Here is a 27,781-nt window from a genome sequence, read left to right as displayed (position 1 = left end):
AGAAAATGTCAGAGAAGATGAGCAGGCTTAAAGATTGCAGCAGTGTTTCACCTCTATAATGCTATGAAGATCACGGTTCAAAGACAGCCAGGTCAAGAAAGTACATGATACATTTATTTTCAATTAACCACCAAAATGCTAGAAATGGGGATGTGGCTCACATAGTAAAGCACAAGTCTTGAGTGAATAAGCTAAGAGACAGTGTACAGATCCTGTGTTCAAGTCCCAGTACCAGCATAAAATGAAAACAACAAAGCTTACATCCTTTCTCTCTTTCAGCTAAAAACTCTTTGCACTGCCATCCTCTGTATGATGCATCTTTATCTGCTTCTTTCCAACATGAGGCCCACTGGGTTTAATTTTCCACCAAAACATCAGGTTGCCTTGTCTTAGGCTTGGAGGTCTCAATGAGAAGGCATTGTCTATCTCTTATGCTAGATTTTGCTTGTTTGGATCAAGAAAGTGATGATAAACCTGGAACACTACCCCACTTAGATCCATCTGTCATTCATTCATGCGTGCATACATTCCTTAATTCATTCAAGGATTATAACATGAGGGGCTATATGTGAGTTGAGGGATGAGGAGGTAGAGTAGGAGGTATAAACAGGCCTCCAGCCCCTCTCCCTGTGCCTTTTATTCATAGCGTAGTGGAGAGTCAGAGACCCAGGCTGGAAATAAATAGGTGCATCTCAAATAGGAGTTCATTGAACTCCTGTTGTGCCCATGGAACCGGATCAAATTTCAAGTGGATACAAGGTATTACTGAGCTGCTTCCTGTCTTGCAAGCAGTTCAGACTTTAGTTGAGGAGAAAGGACAGGTATCTCATTTAGCAAAATCTCCCATAATGGGAAGTTTACCTTCATCTTCCTGTTAGTGACATGACATAGACCCTTCCCAGAAAAGGAAAGTAGAGGTGATCCAGGCCAGATTAATTACAGGAGAAATTTTAGAAGAACTAGAAGGCTGGAGAGTTGCTGGCAAGGACTCTGCCTTGTGAGCTGTGTGCTGCCTAGAAAACTGTGTCTGAGTCTGTGTAGGACACAGTTTCTTCATTTTCCAAATGGAGATGATACCAAGGACCCTGTAGCATATTGAATTTTCCAAAGATAGCCATGCATGGATCTCTGGACACACATTTCCCACACTGCTCCCTTTTTACTCCTCTCACCTTGTGGTAGGGTTGATGTGTCTTCTCTTTGGTCTCCAGGATTATGTTGTGACAGCCTTGACTGACAGACAGACTGTAGTGAAATCGATTATTATATTCCTAGCAAAGCTCTATGATCAAAATGCTAAGCACCTAGACATGTATTGCTCTTGGAATCCAGCCGCCATGCTGTGAGGAAGCCCACACCCATGTGGGAATCATTGAGCCCTGTGGCCCTCAGGCCTGGCTGAGCTCTTGGTAAATGCCTGGGACCAATCCTGACCATGTGAATGACGGTCTTGCAAGTGGATCATCCAGAAAGCCTGGGTTTAGTTGACTCTGCTTGAACACAGACCAACCCTGGCCCTTTTCTAAGAGGACTAAAACTATTGTTATTGTTTGAAACTACTGGGTTTAGGATTGTTTCCATGCAGTAATATATAAGTGAGATGCTTGTCAGAGAAAGTCACTAAGGAGTGTCCATGAAATAATGCCTGTAAATCAGCACGAACCAGTAATGATAGCTTTTAAAATAATTTGTGTTACTAATAAGTAAGTTTTAATAGAAATCATCAATAGTATCCAGTAGGTTTTAGGGAACTTTATTTGTTATGTGCAAAACCCTATTGTGTGTGAGCTTCCTGGAGGTGCTTTCTGCCGAGATTCTGCTGAGCTCTATGTTCTTTACTGGGTCAGAAAATTATTTGGTTGTCTTTTTTTGGGTCCGGTTGTGGGGCCTGAACTCTGGGCCTGGGCGCTGTCCCTCAGTTCTTCAGCTCAAGGCTAGCGCTCTACCACTTGAGCCACAGCACCACTTCTGGCTTTTTTCTTTCTGCTTATGTGGTGCTGAGGAATCGAACCCAGGGCCTTAGGCATGCAAGGCAAGGGCTCTACCACTGAGCCACCTTCCCAGCCCAATTACTTGGTTTTTAAAGTCTTTTTTTTCCCCTTTTGTTTTTCTTTTCTCTTCTTTGTTTTCTTTTCTGATTCTCAGGAATGATCTATATATTGATCAACTTCTTATTTTATCTGTTCTTTGCAAAAACATAATAGGAGCTATACAAGTACTATTTATCCCTTTAACTGCTGTGAATTGGATACTAGAGTTTGTATCTGGAATATCGTATAAGGCTCATGTGTGAAAGGCCAAGTGACAAGTCAGAGGCACTAGGAAAGAGAAGTGGAACCTTCAGGAGGAAGAGCCTGATGGAAGGGAAGGTAGGTCAATGGTGGGGCGTGGGGAGCAGCTTGCTCTTGAAGTGGATCCTGGGATCTTGAGCCCTTGTCTTTTTCTCTCCTTGGCTATTATGTGTATACTCCCACTATGGTGGTACTCCTTGCCACAGACTTGAAAGCAAAGGGCCAAATGACCCTGAACTGGAACCTCTAAAACTAAACTGAAATAATACCTTTCTTCTGTATAAGCTGATTCACCTCAAGTATTTGTTTTAGCAATGCAAAGAAGACTAAGCTGTTAGACCACCCAAGTGCATTGTGTACTTCCCTTATACACCGCTAGACATGGAAATTGTTTTTAATTCCACCAAAAGAAGCATTCTGTAATTCATATTTTTATGTATTTAACCCAGACGGGTTATCCTAGACTCTGAATAAAGGCCCTGTTGAATTTGTTCAACTTTATTCTAGTAAGTGAATTGTTCTCCACACAGGTTATGCTAATTTACACTTCATTTAGCATTGTGTATGTGATCTTGGTCATTCCATGTGTTTTTGTGCGCATGTGTATTCTGATACTGGGCCTTGAACTTGGGACCTTAAACTTTCTCTTGGCTTTTACACTCAAGGTTTGTGTTCTGTCACTTAAGCCATACCTCCACTTCTGGCTTTTTGATGGTTAATTAGTCATCAAAGACTCATGAACTATCCTGCTTAGGCTCACTGGGAAACCCTGCTACCTCAGATCAGCCTCCTGAGTAGCTGGGATTACAGGCACAAGCCACCAGTATCTGGCTTATGCCATATTTTTGTTGATGCATGGTATTGTTGTATTCTTTGCGCTTTTCTCATTTGAAGGGTGAACCTGGCATTTTATTGTATTCTACCTTCCTTTTTGCTGATGACTAGTGAGTCATGTTATCATATTGGGAGGACCTTTGAGACCATCCACTCAACATTACCTCTTAGAGATGCCAAAACCAAGAATGAGACTGTTTCCTTATTTCCTTACTACTTTTTCTTTTCTTTCCTAAGGAGGTTACATTTAACCTCCTCTGCCCCTTGTTGTTCTAGCCTACTGAGTTCAGCATCTCATCCAGTAGTAGAAGTGTTGGGTACAGGCAGCAAAGGTGGAAAATTACAAGGAGAGAAAATGATGACACTTCAACAGCACAGATTTCCCCCTGGCCATCAGTATTTTTTACCCCAAGAACAAGCTTGTTTCCCATATTTGTGATCTTCTTTGTGTTTGACACAGGATCTAGATCTCAGGGAGGGAGGTCAAATGTTTGCAAAATGATGGAACGGACTCTAATGCACTACGTGGCTTACAGGGTCCTCATCGCAGGCTGCAAATACTTCTGAGGCCAAGAGGTATCTCATCTCTGCAGCTTGCACTGCCTTTCCTGCTTCTGCCTGTGGCTGCTGTCAACTGGGAACGACTGATAAGGAGCAGTAAGTATTGGCTTTGTTCTTATAGGGATGGGTTCCCTAGCACATTTTGCCTGATGCTCTGGAGGTTAGCCCTCTTGAGTGCAGCCTCCCAGAGGCCAGCTGTTGGGACCAGCTAGGTCATGATGTCGTAGTATGGAGTAACATGTGTACTGGCCCTGGAGGGCCGTTGGACACTTGCTCGTCCTTTGTAAAGCTTTTGTATTGCAAGACATTATTGGGCTGTGATTCAGCCAGTCTTGTGTTTTCACTACCATCACACCAATAACTATCTTCCTGACTCCCTAATTCCAGTGAAGGAGCCTGACATTGAGTCCCAGAGGGCCTGTCCCATATGATTCCCGTTTCCCCAACACACAGGCAAGTGTGATTGCTTGGTACTTTTCCAAAGATGTGAAATAAAAGAACGCATTGTGAACAGAGTAGCATTGTGATCCTTTTTTCTTTTTGTGCCATTCCTGTGGCTTGAACTCAGGGGGAAGGCACTATCTCTGAGCTTCTTTTGCTCAAGGCTAGCACTCTACCACTGGAGCCACAGCTCCACTTCTGACTATTTTTAGTAGTTAATTGGACATAACTATACTACCTGGGCTTTACTATCTGGGCTGACTTTGAACCTTGATCTTCAGATCTCAGCTTCCTGAGTAGCTAGAATTATAGTTGTGAGCCACTGGTGCCTGGCTCTGTGTTCTATTTTATTTTATTCTAGATAATTTGTGTAACTCAAACAACCTGTGAGCCTGTTTGTTTTACATACAGGGAAACATCACACCTTGATATGAAAATTCCACCACACATCAAAAACTGTTAACATCTTACTTGTACAACAATTTAAATAATGTTTCTCAGTGATCCTGAAGACATGATCATTTGATAAATCATGGTTCCTTCAGTTTTAATAGAGTCACACATTATCTCCCTTCCTCAGGTCATAGGTGTGTGTGTGTGTGTGTGTGTGTGTGTGTGTGTGTGTGTGTGTGTGTGTGTGTGTGTAACTGAATCCTTTCCAGAACCCAGATTAACCCCTTGTGGGCTCTCAGACACTTCTGAAGTTTCATGGTGTCTTTGGAGACAGGTGGCTACCGTCGTGCTTTCTTAGAGTTTTATTTGTTTTGAGCTTCCACCTGGAGTCTCCTTCAGCTGGCACGTGGGTGGAGGTGTGCGGAGAGCCTAGACACCTGGCCAGGATAGTACTTGTTTCTGTGCTGGTCCAAGGATCGCAGAGTAGCTTGGATTACAGTAGTGAGACACTGGGACCTTGCTAAGAGAAATATTTCTAAGGGACACGTGTCCTGTCCTTTCCTGAGGCTGACACAGCCTCTCAAGATGTGCACCTGTACCCAGTACTTCAAATTGGCATGTGTAACCGATTTTTGTCATGACAGGAAAAGTCATACAGGAAGAACACAGAGAACTCTTGATGGAGGAATTTGCAATCCTGCAAAGAGAAGTCCTGGGGAAAGAACTGCTCAAAGGGTCCCTTCTCTTCACAGGTCAGTTTTAGTCTGCAGACACATTGAACACTCAGCTCCTTTCCTTGTCCGGGAAATTAGAGGAACATTGGCTGGGTACACAGTATTTCATGTATTGTACATTGGATCATTTATTGTATGGTAGTCATTCTTTGAGCAAGAATAGGAGAAAAGGACCCTGTTAGAGATACCTGCTCTTGTGCTTGGATGAATGCTCATATGGGTATCAGGACCATCTGAGTGGCTTTTATTAGAGAAGGAAAATCTTTAGGATCCTGGACTTCAATGGGTGATAAGATGCTTTATCTCCTCATGAGTTTCAAAACAATGGAATATCATTGTCCAGATGTTTGAAAATGATATAGGAGACTTATGACAAGGAGTATAACAATATGTGTCAGAAACTCACATAATAGCCAAGTAAAGTTGGTAATTATTACCTTCAGAACAGGTAAAGCAATAGAAGGTCACAGGCATTGAGCTCACATACCAGTCAGGACCAGGTTAGATTCAGTTTGTGGCAGGAGGTGGTAGGAGCTGTTGTGTAAGGTGTTCAGAGGAGATGGACTTCAGGAGATGGTGAGCAGCCTGGAGGGAGCTGATTTTGCTTCTAAGTTTGATGCTTCATTTAGGTCCTAGTGCCTCCATGAATTGTTATGTGTGCTTCCTTAGAATTTTTCTGTGTGTCAAGGCTGGGGCTTGAGCTCAGGGTCTGTGTGCTCTCCCTTAGCTTTTCCTCACAGGGCTAGCACTCCACCATGTGCCACAGCTCCATTTCTGGCTTTCTGTGGTTCATGAACATGAGCGTCACAGACTTTCCTGACCCAATGGACTTCACACCATGATTCCAGATTGCAGTCTCCCAAGTAGCTGATTCTAGACATGAGCTGCCAGCACCCAGCTACAACTTGTATATGTCATTCTCTAGAACACGCTCATTGTTTTAAGTGTTAATGTCAGAATCATAAGAAATGATTGACAAATTTAATATAACGTATATGAAGTCTTAAGTTTAGGTTTTGTTTAAGATTTGGGCTAAGGACGAAGATGAGCAGTCAGTTTCATAATCAGGCAGAAATTCTAGTACATACACTCTCCAGAGTGTGGTTTTGTGAAGAGAGAAGGGAATATTTAGCACTCCATCAACTTGATGCTCTTGAACTAGCTGACCAGTGTTGCTGTTTTCTCTATTTCCATTTTCATGATGTGCGCCATTTCACATGGAGTTGATAAGAATCTGGGTTTCAGGAGCTTAGCAGACCATGGTTGTTCTCCTCTTGCCAGAAGACTTTAACATTATTGGCAGCAGTGGCAAATGACTCAGGACTCTCTACCTGCTACACATAAGCTATGCCTCAGCACCTTTGGCTTTAGTTTGTTTGTCAGAGGGTCCTGAACATTTACCTGGTGCCAGATGCAGTCAGGGACCTTCCTAGTCCTGCCTGTGAGTACTGGGACCACAGGCCCTTATACTTTGATATAGACTTTGATATAGAACCTCAGTAACTTTTGTCCAGACTGCTGGTCTTGAACCACACTCCTCCAGTGTCCATGTCCCAAGTAGCTTGTATTACGGTTTGCTCTACTGTGCCTGGATGGTGGGTAACTTTAAATCATTTATTGTAGAGGCGTTTTTTTTTTTTGGGGGGTGGGTGGAGGGTAGCTGTCTTCCTAAGTACATGTAAACTTCCTATATTTAAAGCCTAGATCTTTTCATCATACTGTTTAGCTGAATTGTGTGCTATTGCCAGGAGCATGTCTCATTTTACTAGCAAAATTGAAGTTCAAACCTACAAGAAGCTTTCTTATTTGAGGCTACATTTGGCTGCCTTGTAAGGCAAGGTCCCTGTGTCCATGCGCTCTCCCATGCACCTGGGTCCTGCTCTTTGTCAGGCATTCTCTACTTCCTAGTCCTCACAGCATTTGTGATTGCCCACAGCTGGCCAATGGACGAAGAGCAGTTTGGCTTTCCTGCATTCAGTGGCATCTCTCGCCTGACCTGGCTGGTATCCTTGGGTAAGCATTTCCTGGTGTCTGCTACTTTGGCAGAGCAAGAAGAGGAACAGTATATGTAAATGACTGTGCACCTAGAGACCAAGGACAGATGTAAGTCATGAGAAACCTATGAGAAGGAGACTTCAGGCTGTGTCCATTGTATACAAGGGTGACAACAGAGAAAACCCCAAGGGCCACAGCCAGTTGTCCAGGTGCAGCAGAGCTGACAGCTTGCAAAGACTAGAAAGTAGTCCCACTTGTGTTGGCTCCATTGTCCAGTAAGTGAATAGTTGCTTATAGAATTGAAGCATGTTGCGGAGGTCAAGTACTAGAATCTTTACTGTATACTTCTTTATTTGCATACTCAATTTAGAGATTGATCCTGATGTAGTTGACTCAAGTGATCCTCATAACTTCGGCCTTCCCAGTAACTGGGACTCTAGGCCTGCACCCCTGCTCCCAGCTCCCTTCACGTAGCTTTACTGATGAAGAAATGGAGGTGTGAGAAACATGTTGCCATTCTTCACTGCCTCATATCTGAAGACATGATAAACATTCTGAGATAGATCAGACTGTTTATATTACCTAAAGTTTATTTACATCTAATGTCTTTTAGCTGTCATAGCCAATGACTACACTCCTGGCTTCTGATGGTGCCTTGGAGGAATGGTTTCGCATGTCTCCAGTTATTTTCTCTCTCCCTCCAGCTTATCCCATTCTGCTAGAATGAGATATTTGAGCTCAAACATGGCATCTGTCTGGACCTTATCATCACACCTTAAGAGCTACTGATAACTGTTGTCTTGGGACAGAATTCCTTAAGTTAGTTTCAGATAGTATAGTTGAGTGAATGAGGACACAGGCTGATTATGATAGTAGCCCATAAAATGCCTAGAAAAAGTCGGGCATCGGTGGCTAACACCTGTAATCCTAGCTACCCAGGAGGCTGAGATCTGAGGATCAAGGTTCAAAGCCAATCCTGGGCAGGACACCCCTTGACTCTCAGAAAACCGGAATTGGCATGTGACTCAAGTGGTAGAGTGCTCGCCTTGAGCTGAATTGCTGAGGATAGTGCCCACTCCCAGAGTTCAAGCCCCATGACACACACACACACACACACACACACACACACACACACACACACACACACACACACACGAATTGCCTGGAAAAGCAGGGGTCATCCCTCCAATCCCTGCTATACAAATGCAGTAGGAGGCAATGTCTCATGAGTAGCATGGCCTGGCCTTTTCAATTCTTTTTTATATTTTATTTTATTTATTTTATTATAAAGATGCTGTACAGAGGGGTTACAGTTATATGAGTACGGCAATGAGTACATTTCTTGTTGCGCATTGTTACCCCTGCCCTTCTTCTCTCACTATCCCTTGCCATCCCCACCTCCCTCAGTCCTCCCCAGAAGGAAAGTTGTAAATTTAATTTCCAATATACTGTCCTATGAGTATCATTGTTCCAATGGGTCATCCTGTGTCCTGGTTTCAGCGTTTTGTTATTTCCCTTCCCCTCCCCAAATTATACAAATGTATATAGGAGATTCAGGGTACAGGTGAAAAAAAAATAGATTCAGGGTACCAAAATCAAGTAGAGTGACAAACAGGGGATATACCATAGGGGGAAGAACATACAAAGGAAACCAAATAATCACATAGTGCATTAAAAACTACAATAAAGAAAGACCTCTTGGGGTTCATTTCACCTAGCATCATCTTCTATGGTCATATGTATATAGCTGTTGAGCTTTTCTGCTCATCTGACAAAATAATGCTAGATGTATATTAAGTATTGCATATGAGGGAAACGATGGGGCCTGTATTTCTTTGGGTCTGGCTTGCTTCAGTGAATATGATTTTTCCAAGTCTTTCCATTTCCTAACTAATGGTTAGTGTCATTCTTTCTGATGGAAGCATAGAATTCCATTTTAAATATGTGTATATGTATATACACACACACACACACACACACACATATATATATATATATTTATATATATATCACATTTTCTTGATCAATTCATCTACTGAGGGACATCTGGGTTGGTTCCATATCTCAGCTATGGTGAATAATGCTGCGATAAACATATTTGTGCTGGTAGCCTTAGTATGGTTTTGTTTGTGATCATTTGGGTAAATGCTCAGAAGTGGAATCCTTATATATTACCCTGCTAGGGAACGGTCTGGCCTTTTACAAGTGTTTTCTGACTCAGTCTGTATACTGACTCCTTGAAGGGGCAACTGAGGCACAGAAGTCAAGAAACTTCGCAAGGATGCTGTTAGACTTTCCTTGTCTACAACAAGTGACTGAGAGAAACTGTTTCAAGGAGGAAAGGAGTGTTTTGGCTTGCTTCCGGCCTCTTCAGTCCAGGCTTGGTTGTGAGAGGCTTGTGGTAAGTCAGACATCATCTCATCAGCAGTGAGCAATGGCAGAGGCTGCTTCTGTCATGCAGCCAAAGCAGGCTGCACAGTACAGGAAGGGGCAGGACAGACACTTAACCAGTGATCTATTGCACTAGGTCCCAACTGCTAAGTTCCCAGCACCTCCCCAGCTAAGTCCACAAGCAAAGGACCAAGGCAACATTTCCTGTTCAACTAGTAACTGATCCAGGGATTTTCAGTCCTCACTCCAGTTGCCTTTCTGCGGTCCTCACACTGTGTGCATTCTCCCCAGCCATGCGGGAAGCACACAGAAACAAGTATAGACCACACATGGTACTGTCTGCATCTTCTCACAGTCCTCACATACCATAGTCCTTACTAATTTATTGGCTGTGTTTAAATTTTGTCAAAGTATGTATTCAGTTTGTTCAAGACCAACTCATGCAGATATCCAATTTAGAAGTAGTGACAAAAACACCTGTATTCAGGTCCTCAGGATGCTGGGGAAGGAGGCACGGGCCCTGTCTGGTTCTTCAGGACTTGCTCCAAAATCACCACCTTGGCCATGCCTACAAAGCATGTGCTGACATGCTGACACAGGTGTGGATGTGGCTTCCTGCAAAGAGAAGAATGAATTGCCAGTGCCCTGGTTGGTGAGTAGTTGCATTTGTAAATATTCATGAGTGATGTCAAAGAGGAACCCCCTCAGTGAGCCCAGGCCTGGCTCCAGTGGACTGGGTAGCATCAGTTGCCATACATACTCAGGTTATGAATGAACCAGACCCTTCCTTTGGGACAGAATTTACCCAGGAAAATGTCCTCACTGTTGCACAGGCAGACATCGTAGCTCTTCCCTGCTATCGGAAGAGAAACAACCCAGAGAAAGGGGTCACAATTTGGAGAAGTGGCGTTTTACATACTTTGTAGGTTTTCAGGAGCTCTGATGGGAGCTTCAGTGGGAAACAGAAGGGAACCAGAGGACCCTGTCTGCTTTGGGCCCAATTGTTGGTATTTTCTGGCATGTTTAGGTTGAGAGAGTCATGAGAATGTGATGAGAAGAGCACTAAGAATGCCGATGGCCTGTGGCGTGAGGGACATCTGGCTGTCACTGAGCTGCCACATTGAGCCACAGCTGCAAGGAAGCTGAGTGCACAGTGAGGCCATGTCTGCAGAAGGTGGGCAAGCCTCCCACCTGCTCCCCACCATGCGCTGTCTAAAGTGAGGCTTCTCCTGTCTTTTTACAATCTGCTAACCTGGCTTGAGGAGAAAGGGCCTGTCTTCAAAGCAACAGACGTTGAAGGTTCCATTTCAAATCTGGATCCCTGGAGAATGTACCAAATGGAGGTGTCAGCAAGAACAGGTTCCAGAAAGAGTCAAATCTGTGCAGAAGCTCTGGGGCCAGGTCTTTAGAAGGAACTGGCTGCAGAAAGGAAGCTCATCCTGCACTGCCTGGTGCTGGCAGAGGTGGTGCAGAGGTGCTGCTGCTTGGAGCAGTAGGAGAAGAAGCGGTGGGTACCACCAGCACCACATCACAGTTGGATGTTCTCGGCTGTTTGCTTCCATTCTTACCATTAAACATGTTGGAGAAAGAGGATGAGTATGCCGCTACCAATCGTGGGAGTGAGATTTGGAGTTGTGTACAAAGAAAGTCCATACCATGGTGGAGCTGAATTGATTGTGCCATACTTCTGGTTCCATTAGTTTTTCCCCACCATCCTAAGAGGTGGACAATTGTCACTGGTATATTAGCCTTTGGAAATTAAAAATGGTTAAGTCTATAATGGTATAAAATAATAAGCACAGATATATCAAATCAATGTCCTCGGCCTGGATTCTCCCTGCAGCCCTCACACAGTGGTCACTTCCTCAGAGCAGGCAGGAGGAGTCAGGGACTGTGTCATCAGGATAGATGGCAGGATCAGCGCCATGGTCGGCAGGACCAGTAACATGGTCCTGGTGATGGAGGTGGAAACCACATTGGAGGGTTGCCTCAAGGGCTCCTGTTGGGTGGCTTTAGAGCAGGAAACCCCGGCCTCTGTTTCCCATGAAAAAGCCCCCACCATGGCTCCCAGTCAGGCTGAATGCATAGACCTCCTTGGCCCTGCATGCACGAACCATGCCAGTGAGCATAAGTTGCCATCATCAGAGTCTTGGGCACTGACTGTGACATTTTTGTTTTCAGTCATGGGGCCTGAACTTGGCCTCTGTGCTGTACCTCAGCTCTTCAACTAAAGGCTAGTGCTCTACAAATTGAGCCATAGCGCCACTTCTGGCTTTTTCTGCTTATGTGGTCCTGAGGATTCGAACCCAGGGACTCAGGCATGCAAGGCAAGCACTGTACCACTGAGCCACCTTCTCAGCCCTGACTGTGACATCTTGAGCAAGGGAGATGGTGGACCTAGGGAAGGAGCAGACAGAGTAGGGCACACCTAGGAATCTAGAGGCAAAGGATGCCAAGGTTCTCCCTCCCCTGCCGGGATCCCCGTGGTGGAGTCGCCTGTCCACTTCCCCTGTTGCTTGAAAAGTAAAGGACTCCCATCTCCACATTTCTCCACATCAACAAACTCCACGTCCAGGCTGCTCTCTAACTCCTCTTCCCATGCCCAGTGGCAGCCGAAAATTCTCAGCCCTAGGAGCTGAGTGGCGCCCAATCCACTCTGGTAGCCCGATCCCTTTGTGCCCTTTCCACCTCTACCTCAGTGAACATGGTGCAGAAATCACGGGCTCTCCATGCCCACACTGGTCACTCCATCAGCCCACCAAATGAGCCCAGAGATTGGCCTCAAATTCTCTTGGATCCCAGGCCGCCACGCTCTCTGACTCTCCAGAAGAGTAGAGAGCTGAGGCTACAGGACACTGAACAAACTCCCCATTCTTTTCAGCTTCCCATCTCTCACCCACCCTCTCATTCGCACACAGACCTTGTGGCAGGCAGAGCTCCAATATGCGCATGTGAGGACCCATATGAATGAACACAGACGTGTGCCACTGTGTCTGTGTGGATGAATCTGTGTCTATGTGTCCATGTGAGGTCATGTGTGTACCTCTCTCAATAGGTGTGTTGAACAAAGGAGTCTCTCCTGGGTAGGCTTCCAAATAGAGAAGACCTCATCTGTGTGTGCACTTGTGAAATTCTCACCCCCACATAGAGCTCAGATGTTGCCTTTCCTTTTGCTTTGTCGTTCATTGTTGGCTTGCATGGATTTGAGATAGAATCTCTTGCCTAGGTATCCTCCTTGAACTTGGTATCCTCCTCCTGGAGGCTCCTACTACAGGAAAGAGAGGCCTAGGCAAGGACAAGTGGTTTGCAGTTTATTCTCTGTCTAGACACCATGTGCAGGGACTGAATCTCTACAATGTAGAGTGCAGTGAAAATGACTGACACGAGCTGTAGGGTTCCCAAGCATTGGATAGATACTGGGTCTTATTCAGCGTAGGATATGCTCAAGCAGGTGCTGGGTGGAAGCACTAGGAATGAATGGGTGACTGGCGGAGGCAGGCAAGCACAGGCACTTGTACATGAGGAGACATTTAAACTGGTAGGAGGGATCTGGTGGGAACTCATTAAGTGTGTCCTCATAACCATGACATTAACTAGACAGAGGACAGTTGGTTGTGTATGTGGAGTGTGTCTCGTTTGGCTCCTGCCCTGCCATGGGGCCCAGCTAGCACCCAGGGGACATTTGCAGAGGTGTGGTCTGAGGCTGAGTTCAGAAGAGGGGACTTCCCTTCATTGATGATGTTATCTCCAGAAATGACGTCACAAAGGGCCAGCAGGAGTTGGTGCTGGTTACCAGCTGAACCAGCTGAGCTGTATGGACAGCGGAGGGACAGCAGGATGTTCTCCTGCTGTTGCCCGCTATTCCACAGAACAGCGCCACAGAGCGAGTTCGATATTGTTCGAAGACGCTGGGTCATCCCTTGTCCCAGTCGCCTGAGAAGAAATACACCATGTATCCCACGGGTGAATCAAGGAAGAAGGAGGGTGTGGAGGGAGGGCGAGTCCCCTAACCTACTACCTTCTGGCAGCCTCAGACGCTATGTGTTTACATTCTTGAGTGGGGTGAAAGTGTGTGTGTGTGTGTGTGTGTGTGTGTGTGTGTGTGTGTCTGTGTGTGTGTGTCCCCAGGTTATTTTCATGGTATGGCCCTGAGCCTTTTCCCAGTGTGCTGCTGTTTCTATGTTTAACTGTGTCTCATTTCTTCACAGGAATTAGAGTGGGTTTTAGCCCCCACCCTTCCTGATCCCTGCAAAGCAGGATACCTGCAGGGAGGTAAAGTGGAGAAGCTAGTAGACCACTTAGTGCCTGCCCTGCTATTTGGAGATGCTGTGTTTATCCCAGTATTTCTGGGGACATACCGCACTTTCACGACTGCCCATCACGTGTTGAACCTTCTGTTCAACAGGTAAGTGCCACCTCTGATCCTAGGGATGGGTCCATTGGCTAGGCCTTGGCATGTGCTGCACCAGTGAGGATCTGCTTGGATCTTGACTACTGGCATGCTAGGAGCAACATCCTCACTGCCTGAGGCTGGAGTGGTGGGATGGGTCCTGAACAGGCCTGTCCACATCATGACCTTACACACTAGGGAGCGCAGGGATGTGGGCGCAGCTGGGAGAAGCCCCTCTCTCATGAAGACCCCCTCTCTACATCGAGGCCTCCTATGAATAAGACCTCAAGAAAAGCATTTTCCAAATTGACAGTGGTGGTGGATGTTCCATCTGGGCATCTTGACCTACCTGAACCTCACTAGGAAGCCCAGGGGAAACACTGAGAAACCCCATGCCCATTGAGGTGTGTGTGGGGGAGGAAGCTAATGGGCTCATCATCTTGTGTGGGGATGCATTTCCAGACGCTTGACACCACTCAGTGAAAGAACAGGGAAATCCTTGTCATCCTGAGCTCCATCCTGTGCTCAGAGAGACCACTGGGACTGTAGACATCATGTGCAGACACAGTATGTTTGACATTCTCATGGTGTCCCCTAGATACAGTCATTTTGAGGACTATGAGGAGGAGAAGGCAGGCGCGCAGGAGCACCTGCAGCGGTGAGTGTGCCTGGGGGAGGAGGGAGGGCATGTGTCTTCGGGGTGGTTGCAAAGAGCTGGCTTTGGGAGGCCTGGGCAAAGGGAAATTGAGATTCCTGAGGGGAAGGCTCAAGTCCAGGTAGAAATGTGTCCCTGCAGGGATTGTGTGTGCTTGTTCTGTGCCTATGGAGGGTGGGAGAAGCCTCTGGCATGTGACCAACCCAGTCCCATTTGCCTGCCCTGGGAATCCTCAGGACCACACAGAACGGGGAGGGCCACACTGCGCCATCATGGACAATGCCCTGAGATTCCAGGGGCCTCAGTGAGTGCTCAAGGGCCAGGATGTGCTGTTTGGGTTGAGAGTCAGGACAAGACTGTTGACACCTGGCTCTATGTGAACAGGAGGCCACTAGAGGCCACTAGAGGCTGCCCAAGTGAGGAGATTCTGGGTTCTGGAGATAACAAGCAACAGGACAAAGCACCCCAGAGATGACAGTTTGGGGAGCATGCCCAGGGACACCAGGCGGTGGGTGTGGGTGGGGTGGTTTCATCTGTGATGTAGGTCTAGTCGCATCCCTTGTGTAGACAATGTGTGTAGTGCAGCCAGGTGACCAGGCTCGTTATGGGCTATGGGCATGAGCAGGCCCAGGAGCCCAATTCATACACCTGTGTTTGAGGGGGTCTGAAAGGAGGGTAGGCCCAGCCTCTGACTCTGCTGCTTCTCCCTCTGCACCTAGAGCCTTCTCCTTCATACTGGGCTCCTGGATGAGGGAGTACCCAGAAGACTTCACTGGAGCACCGGACACGTCCTGCCTGCAACACCTGGTAACATATCTGCACCTCAATATGCCTGGCTCTGTTGAGGAGCAGCAGGCCCGCTTTCTGCTCAGCCAGCTGGAGCACATGCTTCTCAAGAAGCCAGAGCTGGAGGGTGAGTAGCATGGGCTGGCAAAGGAGAGAACAGGTGTGGGATTCCAAGCTTTGTCCACCTGAAGGCAGCTCCCATGCTACCATGGGGCCATCAACAGGACAGCCAGGGAACCTGGATGCCGTGGCATGAAACCTGTCCTGGCAGGGCTTCCTGGGGTGGAGTCCAGGGACTAGGGCTTCTCAGCAGGCAGGGGTCTCGTGGCCGTAGGAATGACTGAGGGGAAGGCAATGCTGTAGGGGATCTTTTCTTGCAGCTGTTCCACCAACTGCCAGGCTTTATGAGAAAATCACTGTCCAACCACTGGCTCCAACACCCTGCGTAGAAGCAGTACTACCATGTCAGTCAGAGCTGGAGCTAGCTGTAGCCTCAGAGGCCCCCTCAGCTCCAGGAGCTGCAGTGGAGCGCCAACAAGAACCCCATGCAGACGGATGTTCTGACTCACCTCGATCAACTGTGACCGAAGAGATCAATCCACCTGCAGGTCAGCCAATGGCCCACAGCCTTGCACCATCTCCAGCACCAAGTCTGGATCTTGACCTGCAATACTCAAGTCTTATTCTATCAAATGAAGGAAGAATGGCTGATCCCTCAGTGCCAGGGGCACTTAGCCCAGTGGTAGCAATGGCTCTAGAGCCAGCCATTGATGCACCAATACATGCCAGTGATGAGGGTATGCCAGTGCCCACTCCAGAAGCCCAGCTGCCTGAAGGCCAGTGTGACCCAATTCTGCAACCCGCCCAAGAAGGAGACGCATCTGCAGTTCAACCAGAGCCCTCCAAACCTATTGTAGTGAGCAGCTCAGGGCCAGAGCTAGAGGCTCCAGGAGATGAAAGCCTGGAGTCTGTTCTCGGTCCATCTGGGGAGCAAGTGGAGTCTCTGGGTCCATCTGGGGAGCAAGTGGAGTCTCTCGGTTCATCTGGGGAGCAAGTGGAGTCTCTCGGTCCATCTGGGGAGCAAGTGGAGTCTCTGGGTCCATCTGGGGAGCAAGTGGAGTCTCTCGGTCCATCTGGGGAGCAAGTGGAGTCTCTGGGTCCATCTGGGGAGCAAGTGGAGTCTCTCGGTCCATCTGGGGAGCAAGTGGAGTCTCTCGGTCCATCTGGGGAGCAAGTGGAGTCTCTCGGTCCATCTGGGGAGCAAGTGGAGTCTCTCGGTCCATCTGGGGAGCAAGTGGAGTCTCTCGGTCCATCTGGGGAGCAAGGGGAGTCTCTCGGTCCATCTGGGAAGCAAGTGCAGTCTTGCCCCCTTGCTGGAGAGGCTGACTGCCTTGAGTCTGGTGCTGAGCAGCCAGAGCCACCCGTACAGGAGCCTCTGCCGCCCAGCCGGGATGTAGCACCCGTCCCATCTGTGCAGCTGGAAGCTGACACAGGCTTAGGAGGGGACATTCATCCAGTTACTTATTTTGAGCCGCCAGTGGCTGAAGACGCCGATGGTGTTCTGCCCTGTGCTGCTGAGGAAGAGCCTGCTCGCCCACCAGCTAGTGCGGCAGACAGGCCTGCGGAAACAGACCCAGCTCCCTGGGAGTGTGTGGAGATGGAGGATGTGCAGATTTCCTCCAGGGGGCCATCCCGGATGGAATTAGACATGATGGAATTAGACAGTGATGAGGAGACAGGTCGAGTGCTAGATTGGCTGCCCGAAGAGAAGGCAGATCAGTTCTCCATCATGGCCATCGTAAGTAGCTTGGCAGGGCTGGGCGTGTGGGCTTTCCTTTGCACCTCTACTGCCACACCTGCCTCAGGGCAGAGTCATGCTGACCATTCATTTCATCTTTTCAGAAACTGTTCAAAAAACTCCTCCCTTACCACCTTTTGACCTTTGTGTATGTCCATCCTGACCAAAAGGAGTGTCTGGAGCGCCTGGCACCCACTCTGCTTCCCATACTGGAGCACTGTGAGCAGGTCTCCAGTTGTGTGATCACCACGTGCCTCGGGGACCACAGCATGGAGGCAGCAGAGAGAGCCCAAGTGGTGCAGCACTGGATAGAGGTGGCTCTGGTATGAGCAGGAGGGGCCCGGGGGCTCTTCTTCCCTTTCCCACTCCCACCAGGGGGCTGCCTGCTCCCTCACAGCCTCTGCCTAACCTACAGCCCTCCTCCTACTCTGCCCTCACTTGGGCTGTGTGCATTCCTGCCCTGCTTCCACTGTCATTCCCCTCCCCCAAGCTGTCCCAGTTCAGCCTAGTAACAAAGGCCCAGCCCCAGGCCAAGCAGGAGCCCAGGAGTTTCCTCCACAGCTCTCCTCACCCATTCTTCACTCCTAGGAGTGCCACCTTCTGAGGAACAGCTGCACCCTCGTTCCCATCATGTGTGCTCTGCAGAGCAGCCAGCTCCAAGGCCTGAAGAAGACGTGGAGATTGATTGGCAGGTGGGTGCACCTTTCTCCTGGGCAACCCTTGCTTCCTCAGCCTAGCGTCCCTCATCTGGGAGCCCAGTGGCAATTCCCCATGGCAGGGACTGCGGCTCTGCCCAACTCAGACACCTATGACCTTGCTTAGGATTTGCCTGTGTGGTTGGGATTCCTTTTGTGCCATACTTTTTCCTTCGGACACAACATGCCCACACCCGTCTGTGCAGTGCTCTTCCAAACAAAACCACACTGGAAATTGGGTGAAACTGGAGGTTTCCCCTCAAGACTTGGCTCCAAACCATGTGACCTTAGGATCACAGTGGATCTCCTTGCACAGCTCTGTTCCCATTAGGATGAAGTCCTGCCCCAAAATGGGCAATGCATTCACACTCCTCCCCTCTCTCGCCCTCTCCCATCTGTCACCTTGTCTCTGTCCCTCCTCCAGGGAGAGTCGGAAGACGTTCCAGGAGCTGAAGAAGATGTATTGCCACGAGCAGGTGTACAAGGTGGTATGAGCCCCAGAATAACTTTTGGTCCAGGGAGGGCGGGCGAGGATTTGCTTTCTGATGGAATTCTAGGAGAGTATCCAACATAGCTTGTCTAGAAGCATCCATCATGGGCTTGGGGCTAGGATAGATTGTATGGGAACAGGAGGCCCCTGGGGACCCAATGGAGTCAGTGGAAGAGGAGGCAAGCTGGGTGCCTGAGGAGGTTGGAGGAAGTGATAGGATTGGGGATGTCCACTTTCCTGTCCAGCTTCCTCCTGAGTGTGGCCTGTGATGAGGCTGCCTCTCTACAACCTGCCTGCCTGGCACCGCCAAGCCAGGCCCTGGCTTGGTTTCTGGGTGGCCTTCCCATCCCAGGAGGGAAGCCTTGCCAGTCACGTGGGTCAGCGGGTTCCTCCAGACCAGGCAGCCACAGAAACATCTTTTAGGGCACGCAAATGTCCACATCCACCCTGGAGACAGGCCCTGCCAGGCTCTCTAGCCTGCCCAGGGCTACAGTGCTGATGGTCACAAGGAGCCTGAGATCTAAAGGCCCAAGCCAAAGCTGTCACACCCCATGGAAAGAAGGGACTCTGGAAGATTGAATGGTTAGAGAATGAAAGCTTTTTACTCCCATGCCCAATGCTGCCAGAGGCAAGAGCCCAAACACAGGACCCTCTGGAAGAAACTCAAGAGAGGCCTCAGGAAGCCTCAGCAACTGGTGAGTAGTGTGCGAGCCTGAGACCAGGGGCTTCCTAGAAGGAGGAGTTGAGGGGCTTCCCCCAACACAACCGACCAGTTGGCCCACTCCCTTATTGCCCCATTACACCCTGCCTCTGCTCAGATGGCATGTTGCAGGAATGCATTGCAGCCACCACAGTAAGGAATGCAAGAGCACAGGAGCAGGTGAAGGGCAGGGCCACAGACCTTGCATGGGTGTCAAGTGTCAGCCCTGGAGGGGACCAGGCCAGATGGATTTCCCCATGCAGGGCTGTGTCTTTGGTATGGGGTAGAGGGTGGATCATTGAGGAATGAGCCTGTCTTGCCCCAAGTTCTGCTAGATAGATGGCTCCATGGGACTGGGGTAAGTCGGGTTCTTGCGAGGAGCTTAACAGGACCCTTCTGATTTTTCTGCACCCAATGCCACAGGAGTATCCCGAGGGCACAGTCCCTTACCTGGGCACCATCCTCAGTCACCTGGCCTCACTGCACAAAGACCAAGATTCCAAGGATGTGAGTGAACAGGGCCCCAGCCCTGGGAAAGCAGATTGGGGACAAAGAGCCTCTCCCTGCCCCTTGGCCTCCAGCAAGAGCCCACGTCTTCCCCAGCCCCAGAGTGCCAAGCACCACAGCAATCCTACTTATGATGCCCTATGCCCTCAGACCTCAGTGCTGCTGATGACATTTGGCCATGTCTCAGAGGGAGGTCAGTGAGGGTGGCAGTGTGACAGCAGGTGCTCAAGCTGACATAGCATGTGGGAATAGCATGGCCTTGTCCCTGAAGCCTCAGTCTCTGCCATGTCCACAGAGAATTGAGCAGTGAGCAACCTGTCCTCAGGCCCCTGGCATCCCTGCCCTAGACTGAGAGCAATCCTAGTCCAGCTGTGCACCCAGCCTGCCCTCTGCTGGAAGGACTTGGTAGGGCGCCAAGTGGAAACAGCATTTTCTTAGCACATATTCTTTGCTCTGCAGGGCTCTTGGCTGAACATAAAAAGACGACGAGAGGTGAGAAAATGACACCTTCCTCTGCAGGCAGCCAGCTGTGCGGGTCCCTTAGGTCCTTCCTTCCCTCTGATGTGGATGGTCACATTACTTGTCCTCCAGAGGTCAGGAGATGGGGCCTTGAGCTGGGGATCTAGGACAGCTTCCTGGGGTTGGGCACTGGATCTCAGTAGAGAAAGGCGAGTGTGTTGGGGAGAGACAAGAGTGAAGCCAAGTGAAGACCTGAAGTCAGCTGCCTGGCCTACCTTGCCCTGGTCCAGGTCCATCACCACTGTGTCCTTTCTCTCAACCAGGAATTCAAGGTGATGGCCCTGGTCAAGGAACTACAGGGCTCATGTAAGGAGCTCGAGGTAGTTCCTGACATGAAGTTCGTATCTTGGTTTAATAATATGAACCACCTGAATCAATTGGAAAGGTGAGCTGGGGTAGGCAGTGGGGGCAACAAACATGGGAATCCCCAGCACCAGTCCATGAGAGCCTGTTGCCTGAGTCAGCCTCCCACCAGACCTGTTGAAGGAAGGGTATATGAGCTCCTGAGTCCCCAGGGCCCCTGGGAGGGAACCCCCAGGGTGGAGCCTGCTGTCCAACCAGCTACTTCTTGTCTTAGCTCCAAGCTATCCAGGGAGCTGGAGCCTCCCCGCCGGGTACTTGTCCTGAGCAGGAACAACAAGAGGAGCCCTCCCCTGCGGAAGCGCTCAGGAAAGTAAGTACATTGGCCCAGGGGCCAGGGACTCCCCAGGGTCTGGGTGGTGGGACAGGCAGCCTGATGAGCTGGGGCTGCCCTCCCACCAACTGCCACACAAGCCTTTGTCTGGGTGGTGTGGCCTGACCTCTGCCCACCTCACTTCCTTCATTGGGGTCCCACGGTGGTCCTCAGAGGATTGGGCACATGGCTACTTGCAAATGAACATTAATGAAGGCTGCCTCAAGCCCAGAGGGCAGTGGGTGTGGGACAGCCCTGTGGGCTCAGGGAAGCCCTGGAATTAAGGCAATCTCTCCATTCAGTTGCCAGGCTTCAACAAGAAAGCTCAGTGACAATGGCAGCTCCCAGTGGGAGACAAATGAACAGCTCAGCGGTGGAAGGGGCAGCCATGTACCCAGCGTGCACTTGAGCTGCTCACCCAAGCCTTCTTCACACTGCAACATGGCAAAGATGACAGAATATGAGGGAATCTTGCCGTTCCTGAGCCCCCAGCCCACCAAGAGAGCTGGGCATGGGGCTCTATCCTAGGCTGTCCTTTATTCAGCCCAGATGCCTGGACTCCAACCAGAGAAAATCATATTCTCCAATGAGTTATGGGAAATGCATTGCACAATGCACAAAGACTCAAATGTCAGGTCATTTAGATTAAAAACCTATGTGGAAACACGAATAGCCTGTTCAAACCATTTCTTTACAAGAGCAAGGTTTTGGTGGGTGCTTTTCTTTGCCTTCGTTAATGGCAGAGACTTCTGCATATTCTGTTCTAAGAAGAAATCCTTTCAGGCTTTGAGCTCATTTTTTTTCCTGCAGAATGAGCAAGAGCAGGTCCCTCTAGGGGCTAGGCTTTCAGTCAGGTGTTCTCATGAGAACTGTTCCACAAGCCTGGAAATGTCAGTGTTGAAACGTCTCCTTTGCAACAGCCATCATCTGTGCGGGAAGCTGCTGGCTTCTGTGCAGGCAGGGAATCCACCTCAACCTGCTGGGAGGGACTTGGGGTCACCATGCAGGACCCTGGGGGAAAATCGAAGTGAGGCCACACCAGACCCAGGGGGACACTGCTGAGCTGCAAGAAGTGCTAAACTCAGTCAAACCAAAATCACAGTTCTTCCAACCCAAGAACATCCCTAAAACCGTAAGCACACTGATGAAAGAAAACACAGGAAAACATGTAAAACAGCATAGATCACAGAAAGCACATCAGTCAAATGCCAGAGCCACTCACAGATTCCTAAGGGAATATAAATCCTCTTTACCCATCATTTCACTGAGTTCAAATAATTCTTCAATAGTTGCCCTCCTGAGCTCTTATGCCAGTTACAGGAAGAAGATATATTATCTTTTCTCCATTACACAGTTGAAGAAAGCCATGGCAAGAGCACTTCCCCTTTGTGTTTACTTCACAATACCAGAGTTCCAGTGGACAAAATGTCCATCCGGCCAAGCAGACACACATGACCAGGAAGGAAAGTGAGGACTATGCTCCTAGAATAATCCACAGAGCAGTAGCAAAGGAGCCCAGCAAGAGAGCAATAGAGGATAATGCACACTCACCATCTGGGAAGGGAATGTTGCTTCAATCCTCCACTGTAAATTACCTGCCAGGTGCAATTTCAGTGTCTCAACAGCCTAAGATCTTCAACCTTATACAACTGAGATACACGCTGCCATTCCTGATATCCTTGCAGACTGTTGAAACCTAAGACGGTCAAAACTTACAGCTTCATATCCATGGCCATACAGTGACAGATTACACGGTCAGAAATCACATGGAGTTCACCTTTTGCATGAAAGCTGCATTTCATGAAATGGTAAATTCTATGAGATGCAAGAGTAGAATATTAAACTCAACTTCATAATGGAATCACTGCCCAAAGGAATGACCTAACAGCATCAGTGCTGGATGTGATGAGAGGGGAAACAAAGATGAAGATACAATGTTTTGTTGTAAAGAGAAATGTTTCCTTCTGTGAGGAGCTATCAGATAGCTTTCCTTCCTAATTTTGTTTTCAAAAATGATTTAGAAAGAAGTGTTCTCTTTTCAAGTCGATATTTTGTTTCAGCTATTTATCATGAATTTCCAGTTTTACTGGAATATAAGCAGCAAATATGTATCACAATTTTCAGTCTTTTGGTAGAGTTTTCTTTATAAACAAAATATATTTGAGATCAATAAAGTTGTGTATTGCCATTGCATCTACTGCAGATGACCTGTGATTCTCTACCTGTAGTAGATGGATGTTCTGTTCTGTTCTTATTTTAATCTAAAGTACTTTTTCCTAATAATTTAATTCTTATATACTTAGATGTGAGGTTAGTTATGTCATAGTGGTGTTTGGATCCTGGGGCTTGAACCCAGGGCATAGGCACTGCCCCTAAACTTTATGCTCAAGACTATGACTTGTGGCTTTTTGGTGGTTCATTTTAGATAAGAGTCTCTTGGACTTTCCCATCCAGGATGACTTTGAACTGCAGTGTTCAGATCTCAGCTTCCTGAGGAACTAGGATTACAGGCATGAGCCGCTGTTCCCTGCATGTCAGTTTTTATCATTGTTGGTGACACACCACACTGGTAATTGACTCACAACTCTTCTCTCAGGCAAATCTATCATAACCCTTCCTAGTTTGTCCTAGTTCAGGTTGGACCAGGATCCTTTGAACCTGCAGTCAACCATGGAGCTACATCTAGCTTACTGTTTCAGATGGGGTCATGCTAACAGTTTGTTGTTGTTGTTGTTTTGTCAGTTGTGGGGCTTGAACTCTGGGTCTGGGTGCTGTCCCTCAGCTCTTCAGCTCATGGGTAGCACTCTACCACTTGAGCCACAGCAGCATTTCCATGCTAACAGTTTTATTTGGCCTGGCCCTGAACTGTGATCCTCCCAATTGCTGCCTCTCCACTAGCTGGGAATACATGCATGAGTCATGTGTCCAACCTCATGTAATGTTTATCAGGCACAAGGAAGGTGGAAGGAGGATGTGAGGAGATGGATAAGAGACTGGGTTGGGAAGGATAATGCATGGCTCCAATCTATGCCTTAGGACCAAGGCCATGAGACTGAATAGCTGGGTCTCATGTTCACAATGAGAAGCAGAAAAAGCTCTTCCCTTTCAAATGGCCTTGTGGCCAGCCCAGCTTTTCTGAAGACACAGCTTCAGATGGACTGGAAGAAATACTGGGGTTTCAACACAGAAACCTTTGTGCTTCAGTTGTGTGATGGGTGTGGGCCACATACTTCATTGACTCCTTCCACATTGTACACAATACAGGAATTCCTGCTTGGAGCTACCTGTCCCATTTCTTCTTTATCATTCTAGGTAAGGGCTGAGCTTCACACTCATTCTGAGATTCAGAAGATTCTTTTGCTTCTAAAGATGAAATACAGAGGGATTAAAGTTGGGCACTGAGTCTGTTTCTTTTCAAAAGTGTCACCCCTTCCCTCTGGTTCTCCCAGTGTTTGTCCTCATGACTCCCCTTACCCCCCAAGTGATAGAGTTCATTTCCTTTCTTTAGCTTGCATCACTGAGAAGTAATCTCCAAGGAATTTTCACCTTCTGTTCCCATTGAAATCACTAGAATATAGTGGAGGCCAGAGGTCATCAGGGACAGAGACTTCACAGTCAGGCTGCAAAATAGGACAAGCTGCTTCCTTCAGACTCTTGATTTCAGTGGACTACAATGGCAGCTACAGTGAAAGGCCTGTGAGATCCCTGCCTCACCGTCTTGGGCAAGAGGATGTTATCCTTAAACCACGTCCTGCTTTGAAAAGACTTTCAGGGATCCAGGCTCACAGCTCACAGGCACTGGGACTTCAGTTTGTCAATCACTTTTCTAGCATTGGGAGGCTTACATCTGCAGGGAATGTTAGCATACAACTTTCTGAGCTCCAGCCAGTATCTATGAATACCTGCAACTGAAATTGCTTCAGAGCCCATGTGCTCAAGGCTGGCCACTAGCCTCTGGTGTTACTTAGGAGACAGAAGGAAGTAAGTCATGGGGTCCCCATGGGAAGGGTTGTTGGGACCTTGGCTTCTCCATTCTGTTTTTTCTGCTTCCTGACCATTACCAACTCAACAGCTTTGTCATGATTTCTGCCTCCACACAGGCTCAAAGGGAGGGTGCCAAGTGACCATGGATGGAAATCCATAAAGCCTTGGGCCAAAAGGATCCTTTTGTCCTTTTACAGGCTTTGGTCAGGTGTTTGGTCACAGCCACCGAAGATGCCAAAAGTGGTAGTTTTGGCCTGAGTCTGTGAGCTGCTTTTGTGTGCTACATGTGGAAACAGGAGGTAGAAAGAATAGGTTGAGGAGGCTAGCCAGCTCTATCTGCACACTGCTGTGCAGTAGGACTGTCTGTTGTGTCTAACATCTCCCAATGCTCTGCAACCCCATAGTCACAGGTGGCTACTGGACACTTGGAATGGGACTGGAGCAATTGAGAGAATATTTACCATTGTTGGACTTGAGCAAATTTAGTCTTCATAACCCTACCTGAGAGAAGGGACTTGAGTAAAGAATGGGTGGAAGCATTCCGGGGTCATTGTCCAGAGAGCCTTTAGTCCACGGTACAAGAGCATAGGAAATGACTGGCTCCTCACTTGCAGAGGACAAGGGGTTTTCCACAAAGCACAGAGCCACACATTCAGTTTTGTCAGGGTGTCCTCATTTCTAACGGAGATCTCCCCAGAGCTGCCATCTTCTCAACACCATAACATGGACAGGATCACAAACACCGGAGGCTCATTTCTTTGGCCATACTGCTTTGCTTTTCTGTCTTAAAGATGGAAGGCTCCTAAGAATCCCTGGTTGTTTCTGAATATACAGTAGCTCATTTCAAAGCCCTCTTATCTCCGCTGCTGTTTGATGGAAGGAATCCTTTACTTCTTCAGTAAGCTTTCTTTCTATGACAAATATTGCATTGGTAACCTTCACTGATGAGTCAAGACGGATATAGATGTGATATGAGATCACATGGAGCACAAGTAAAGGATAGTTATATACAAGCATGAATAAGTCACACAAGTTTACATGCATATCAGTTAAAGACCCCATCAAATAAATCCCTGGAGAAACTAAGCATGTGGGACACACTTACAGTCCAGGCTGCTTGGGTGGCAGAGGTAGCAGCATTGTATTTGTATATGTTCCTCATTCTTAGAATCATTCTTTGGAATGGAATTTCTCCAGTTTGACTTGATGAAAATCAGTGTATGTATGAAATTAACATTTCAAGGGTTATGTTGTCTTGTTTTTTCCTAATTGGTTGCATGTGTATATATACGTGCTTTTATTTTTACATTGCCATTTGCATAGTCAGGGACAAGTCTTTGTCTAAAAGTCTTCAGCTCCTATCTCATATTCTTTCTGATGTAGAATTTGCCATGGCTTTAGAGGAAGAACTAGGTTGTGGCAAGATGGCAGGGCAGTTTGTCTAGCCCAGACAGAGGTTGTAAATCAAAACACTCAACTCACATGCTCAAGGCAATGAACCGGCCTTGCAGTTCCATAGCTGATAGACAAAGCAGCAATGGAAATTTAAAAAAGCAGCCCCCAAGTAAAAGTAATTATACCACAATTCCAAAGAGAGTAGATGAAAGATTATATTCTAGGATGTAAGATATTCCATGAAATAACATTTTAGTTATGAAGAATAGGAATGAAAATAGTTGGAAAAAATAATGCTTGAGAATAAAACTAGGCAAAAGAGAACAAAAGGAGGATGGACAGGAATAAAGTAGGTAGAAAGCAGGGTGAGAAAGAAGAGGAGGAGAGAAAAGATCCAGATAATGTAAAATAACAAAGGAAATAATATGACATACAGCATAACAAAATCAATATAAAGAATTTTAGGTTGAAAGATGATGAAGAAGAAGCAATGTAGGCACAAGGCTCTTCAGTTCAAATTCCAGTTCAGACAGAAAGATGAAGCAAGGAAGGAGGGAACAAAGGAAGGAAGAATCGAAGGAAGGGAAGGGAAAGAGAGAAAACGAGAAAAAGGAGAAAAAGGAATGGGGGAGGGAATGGAAAGAAACAGAAACAAAGCAAAGAAGGAAGGAGGAAAGAAGGAAAGGAAGGGTAGAAGAATGGAACAAAAGAGGAAGGAAAGATGAAGAGAGGCTGGAAAGAAAGAATGAAAGGACACAAAATTCATCTTTATTGTTGTCACAGACCTAAGGCACAAAGAATCAAGCAAGTTGATGTGAGCTAACAATTAGATCCAATTTCTCATTATTAAACAAGTAGCATTTGTTAAAATCCAATCCATTGTATGGAATACAATCATAAGTGATATGTGACTTACTTTTTTTTTTTTAATTTATAGAGCTTTTCTGGTGTTCACATCATCAAGTTTGTCCCAGTAACATTCCCCAGGGAGGGAAATAATAGAATGTCACTGTCTTGGCTCAAAATCATGATAATGAGAGGTGTGGTGTTTAGAAATGCCTTTTTTTTTTTTTTGATCCGGTGGTGGAGGCTGAACTCTGGGCCTGGGCGCTGTCCTTCAGCTCTTCCGCTCAAGGCTAGCGCTTTACCACTTGAGCCACAGCGCCACTTCTGATTTTTTCTGCTTATGTGGTGCTGAGGAATGCCTATGTTTTAAAGTCTGGTAAATCTGATTGATAGAGCTGAGAAAGAGAGCAAGTGCTTTAAAAGAAAGCTAAATCCTTGAAAATGATGATTCTTACATGGTACACTGCTGGTAGATTCACATAAATATGCAACCTGTAACAAATAAAATTTTTCAGCCAGGAAATGATATCTCGTGCCTATTGAAGAGGCTGAGATCTGAAGATTGAAGTTGGAAGCCAGCCTGAGAAGAAAGTCCATGAGACTCCTTATCTCCAATTAATCAGCCAAAAGCTGTCAGTGGAGGTATGGTTCAAGTGGTAGAGTGTCAGGCTTGAGTGAAAAAACTGAGTACAGGCCCTGATTT

At 47.5% G+C, this 27,781-nt stretch overlaps 2 protein-coding genes across 5 annotated transcripts in view; both read left to right on the top strand.

The window, feature by feature from the left end:
* LOC138815513 (uncharacterized) overlaps positions 1-10,939 on the top strand; it is a 43,575-nt gene extending 32,636 nt beyond the window's left edge. For 2 of the 4 annotated variants that reach the window (XR_011368339.1, XR_011368346.1), the window contains exons 2-7: positions 3,662-3,782; positions 5,165-5,272; positions 7,191-7,267; positions 9,493-9,650; positions 10,128-10,292; positions 10,668-10,939. Coding sequence is in view for 1 of the 4 variants with exons in the window: in XM_070004978.1 (XP_069861079.1) it covers positions 3,662-3,782; positions 5,165-5,272; positions 7,191-7,267; positions 9,493-9,650; positions 10,128-10,226 (563 nt within the window). In the remaining 3 variants the exon portion in view is untranslated. Of the gene's footprint in view, positions 1-3,661; positions 3,783-5,164; positions 5,273-7,190; positions 7,268-9,492; positions 9,651-10,127 lie in introns of all 4 variants that reach the window. The other 2 variants (XR_011368345.1, XM_070004978.1) reach the window with 2 other exon arrangements.
* A 5,747-nt stretch (positions 10,940-16,686) lies between these two features.
* On the top strand, positions 16,687-23,046 carry LOC138815508 (ral guanine nucleotide dissociation stimulator-like). Its single transcript, XM_070004959.1, has 10 exons — positions 16,687-17,269; positions 17,440-17,592; positions 17,858-17,961; positions 18,389-18,449; positions 19,081-19,149; positions 19,578-19,661; positions 20,121-20,153; positions 20,444-20,565; positions 20,758-20,853; positions 21,156-23,046. The coding sequence occupies exons 1-10, from the start codon at positions 17,129-17,131 to the stop codon at positions 21,379-21,381; spliced, it is 1,089 nt and encodes a 362-aa protein (XP_069861060.1). The 5' UTR covers positions 16,687-17,128; the 3' UTR covers positions 21,382-23,046.
* Positions 23,047-27,781: the final 4,735 nt, after the last annotated feature.

This window comes from Dipodomys merriami, unplaced genomic scaffold (assembly GCF_024711535.1).
Source record: "Dipodomys merriami isolate MVZ:Mamm:240054 unplaced genomic scaffold, mDipMer1.0.p SCAF_1098, whole genome shotgun sequence".
In the NCBI taxonomy this organism is placed as follows: Eukaryota; Metazoa; Chordata; class Mammalia; order Rodentia; family Heteromyidae; genus Dipodomys; species Dipodomys merriami.
This window is presented reverse-complemented; position numbering and strand designations above follow the sequence as displayed.

What these genes read in the sequence shown, in the direction of transcription:
- LOC138815508 (XM_070004959.1), top strand. Translation starts at nt 17,129, where the DNA reads ATGGAGGATGTGCAGATTTCCTCCAGGGGGCCATCCCGGATGGAATTA. An exon ending in ACGTGGAGATTGATTGGCAG is followed by an intron (nt 17,962 to 18,388) that starts GTGGGTGCACCT and finishes TCCCTCCTCCAG; the next exon opens with GGAGAGTCGGAAGACGTTCC. An exon ending in AAGACCAAGATTCCAAGGAT is followed by an intron (nt 19,662 to 20,120) that starts GTGAGTGAACAG and finishes TTTGCTCTGCAG; the next exon opens with GGCTCTTGGCTGAACATAAA.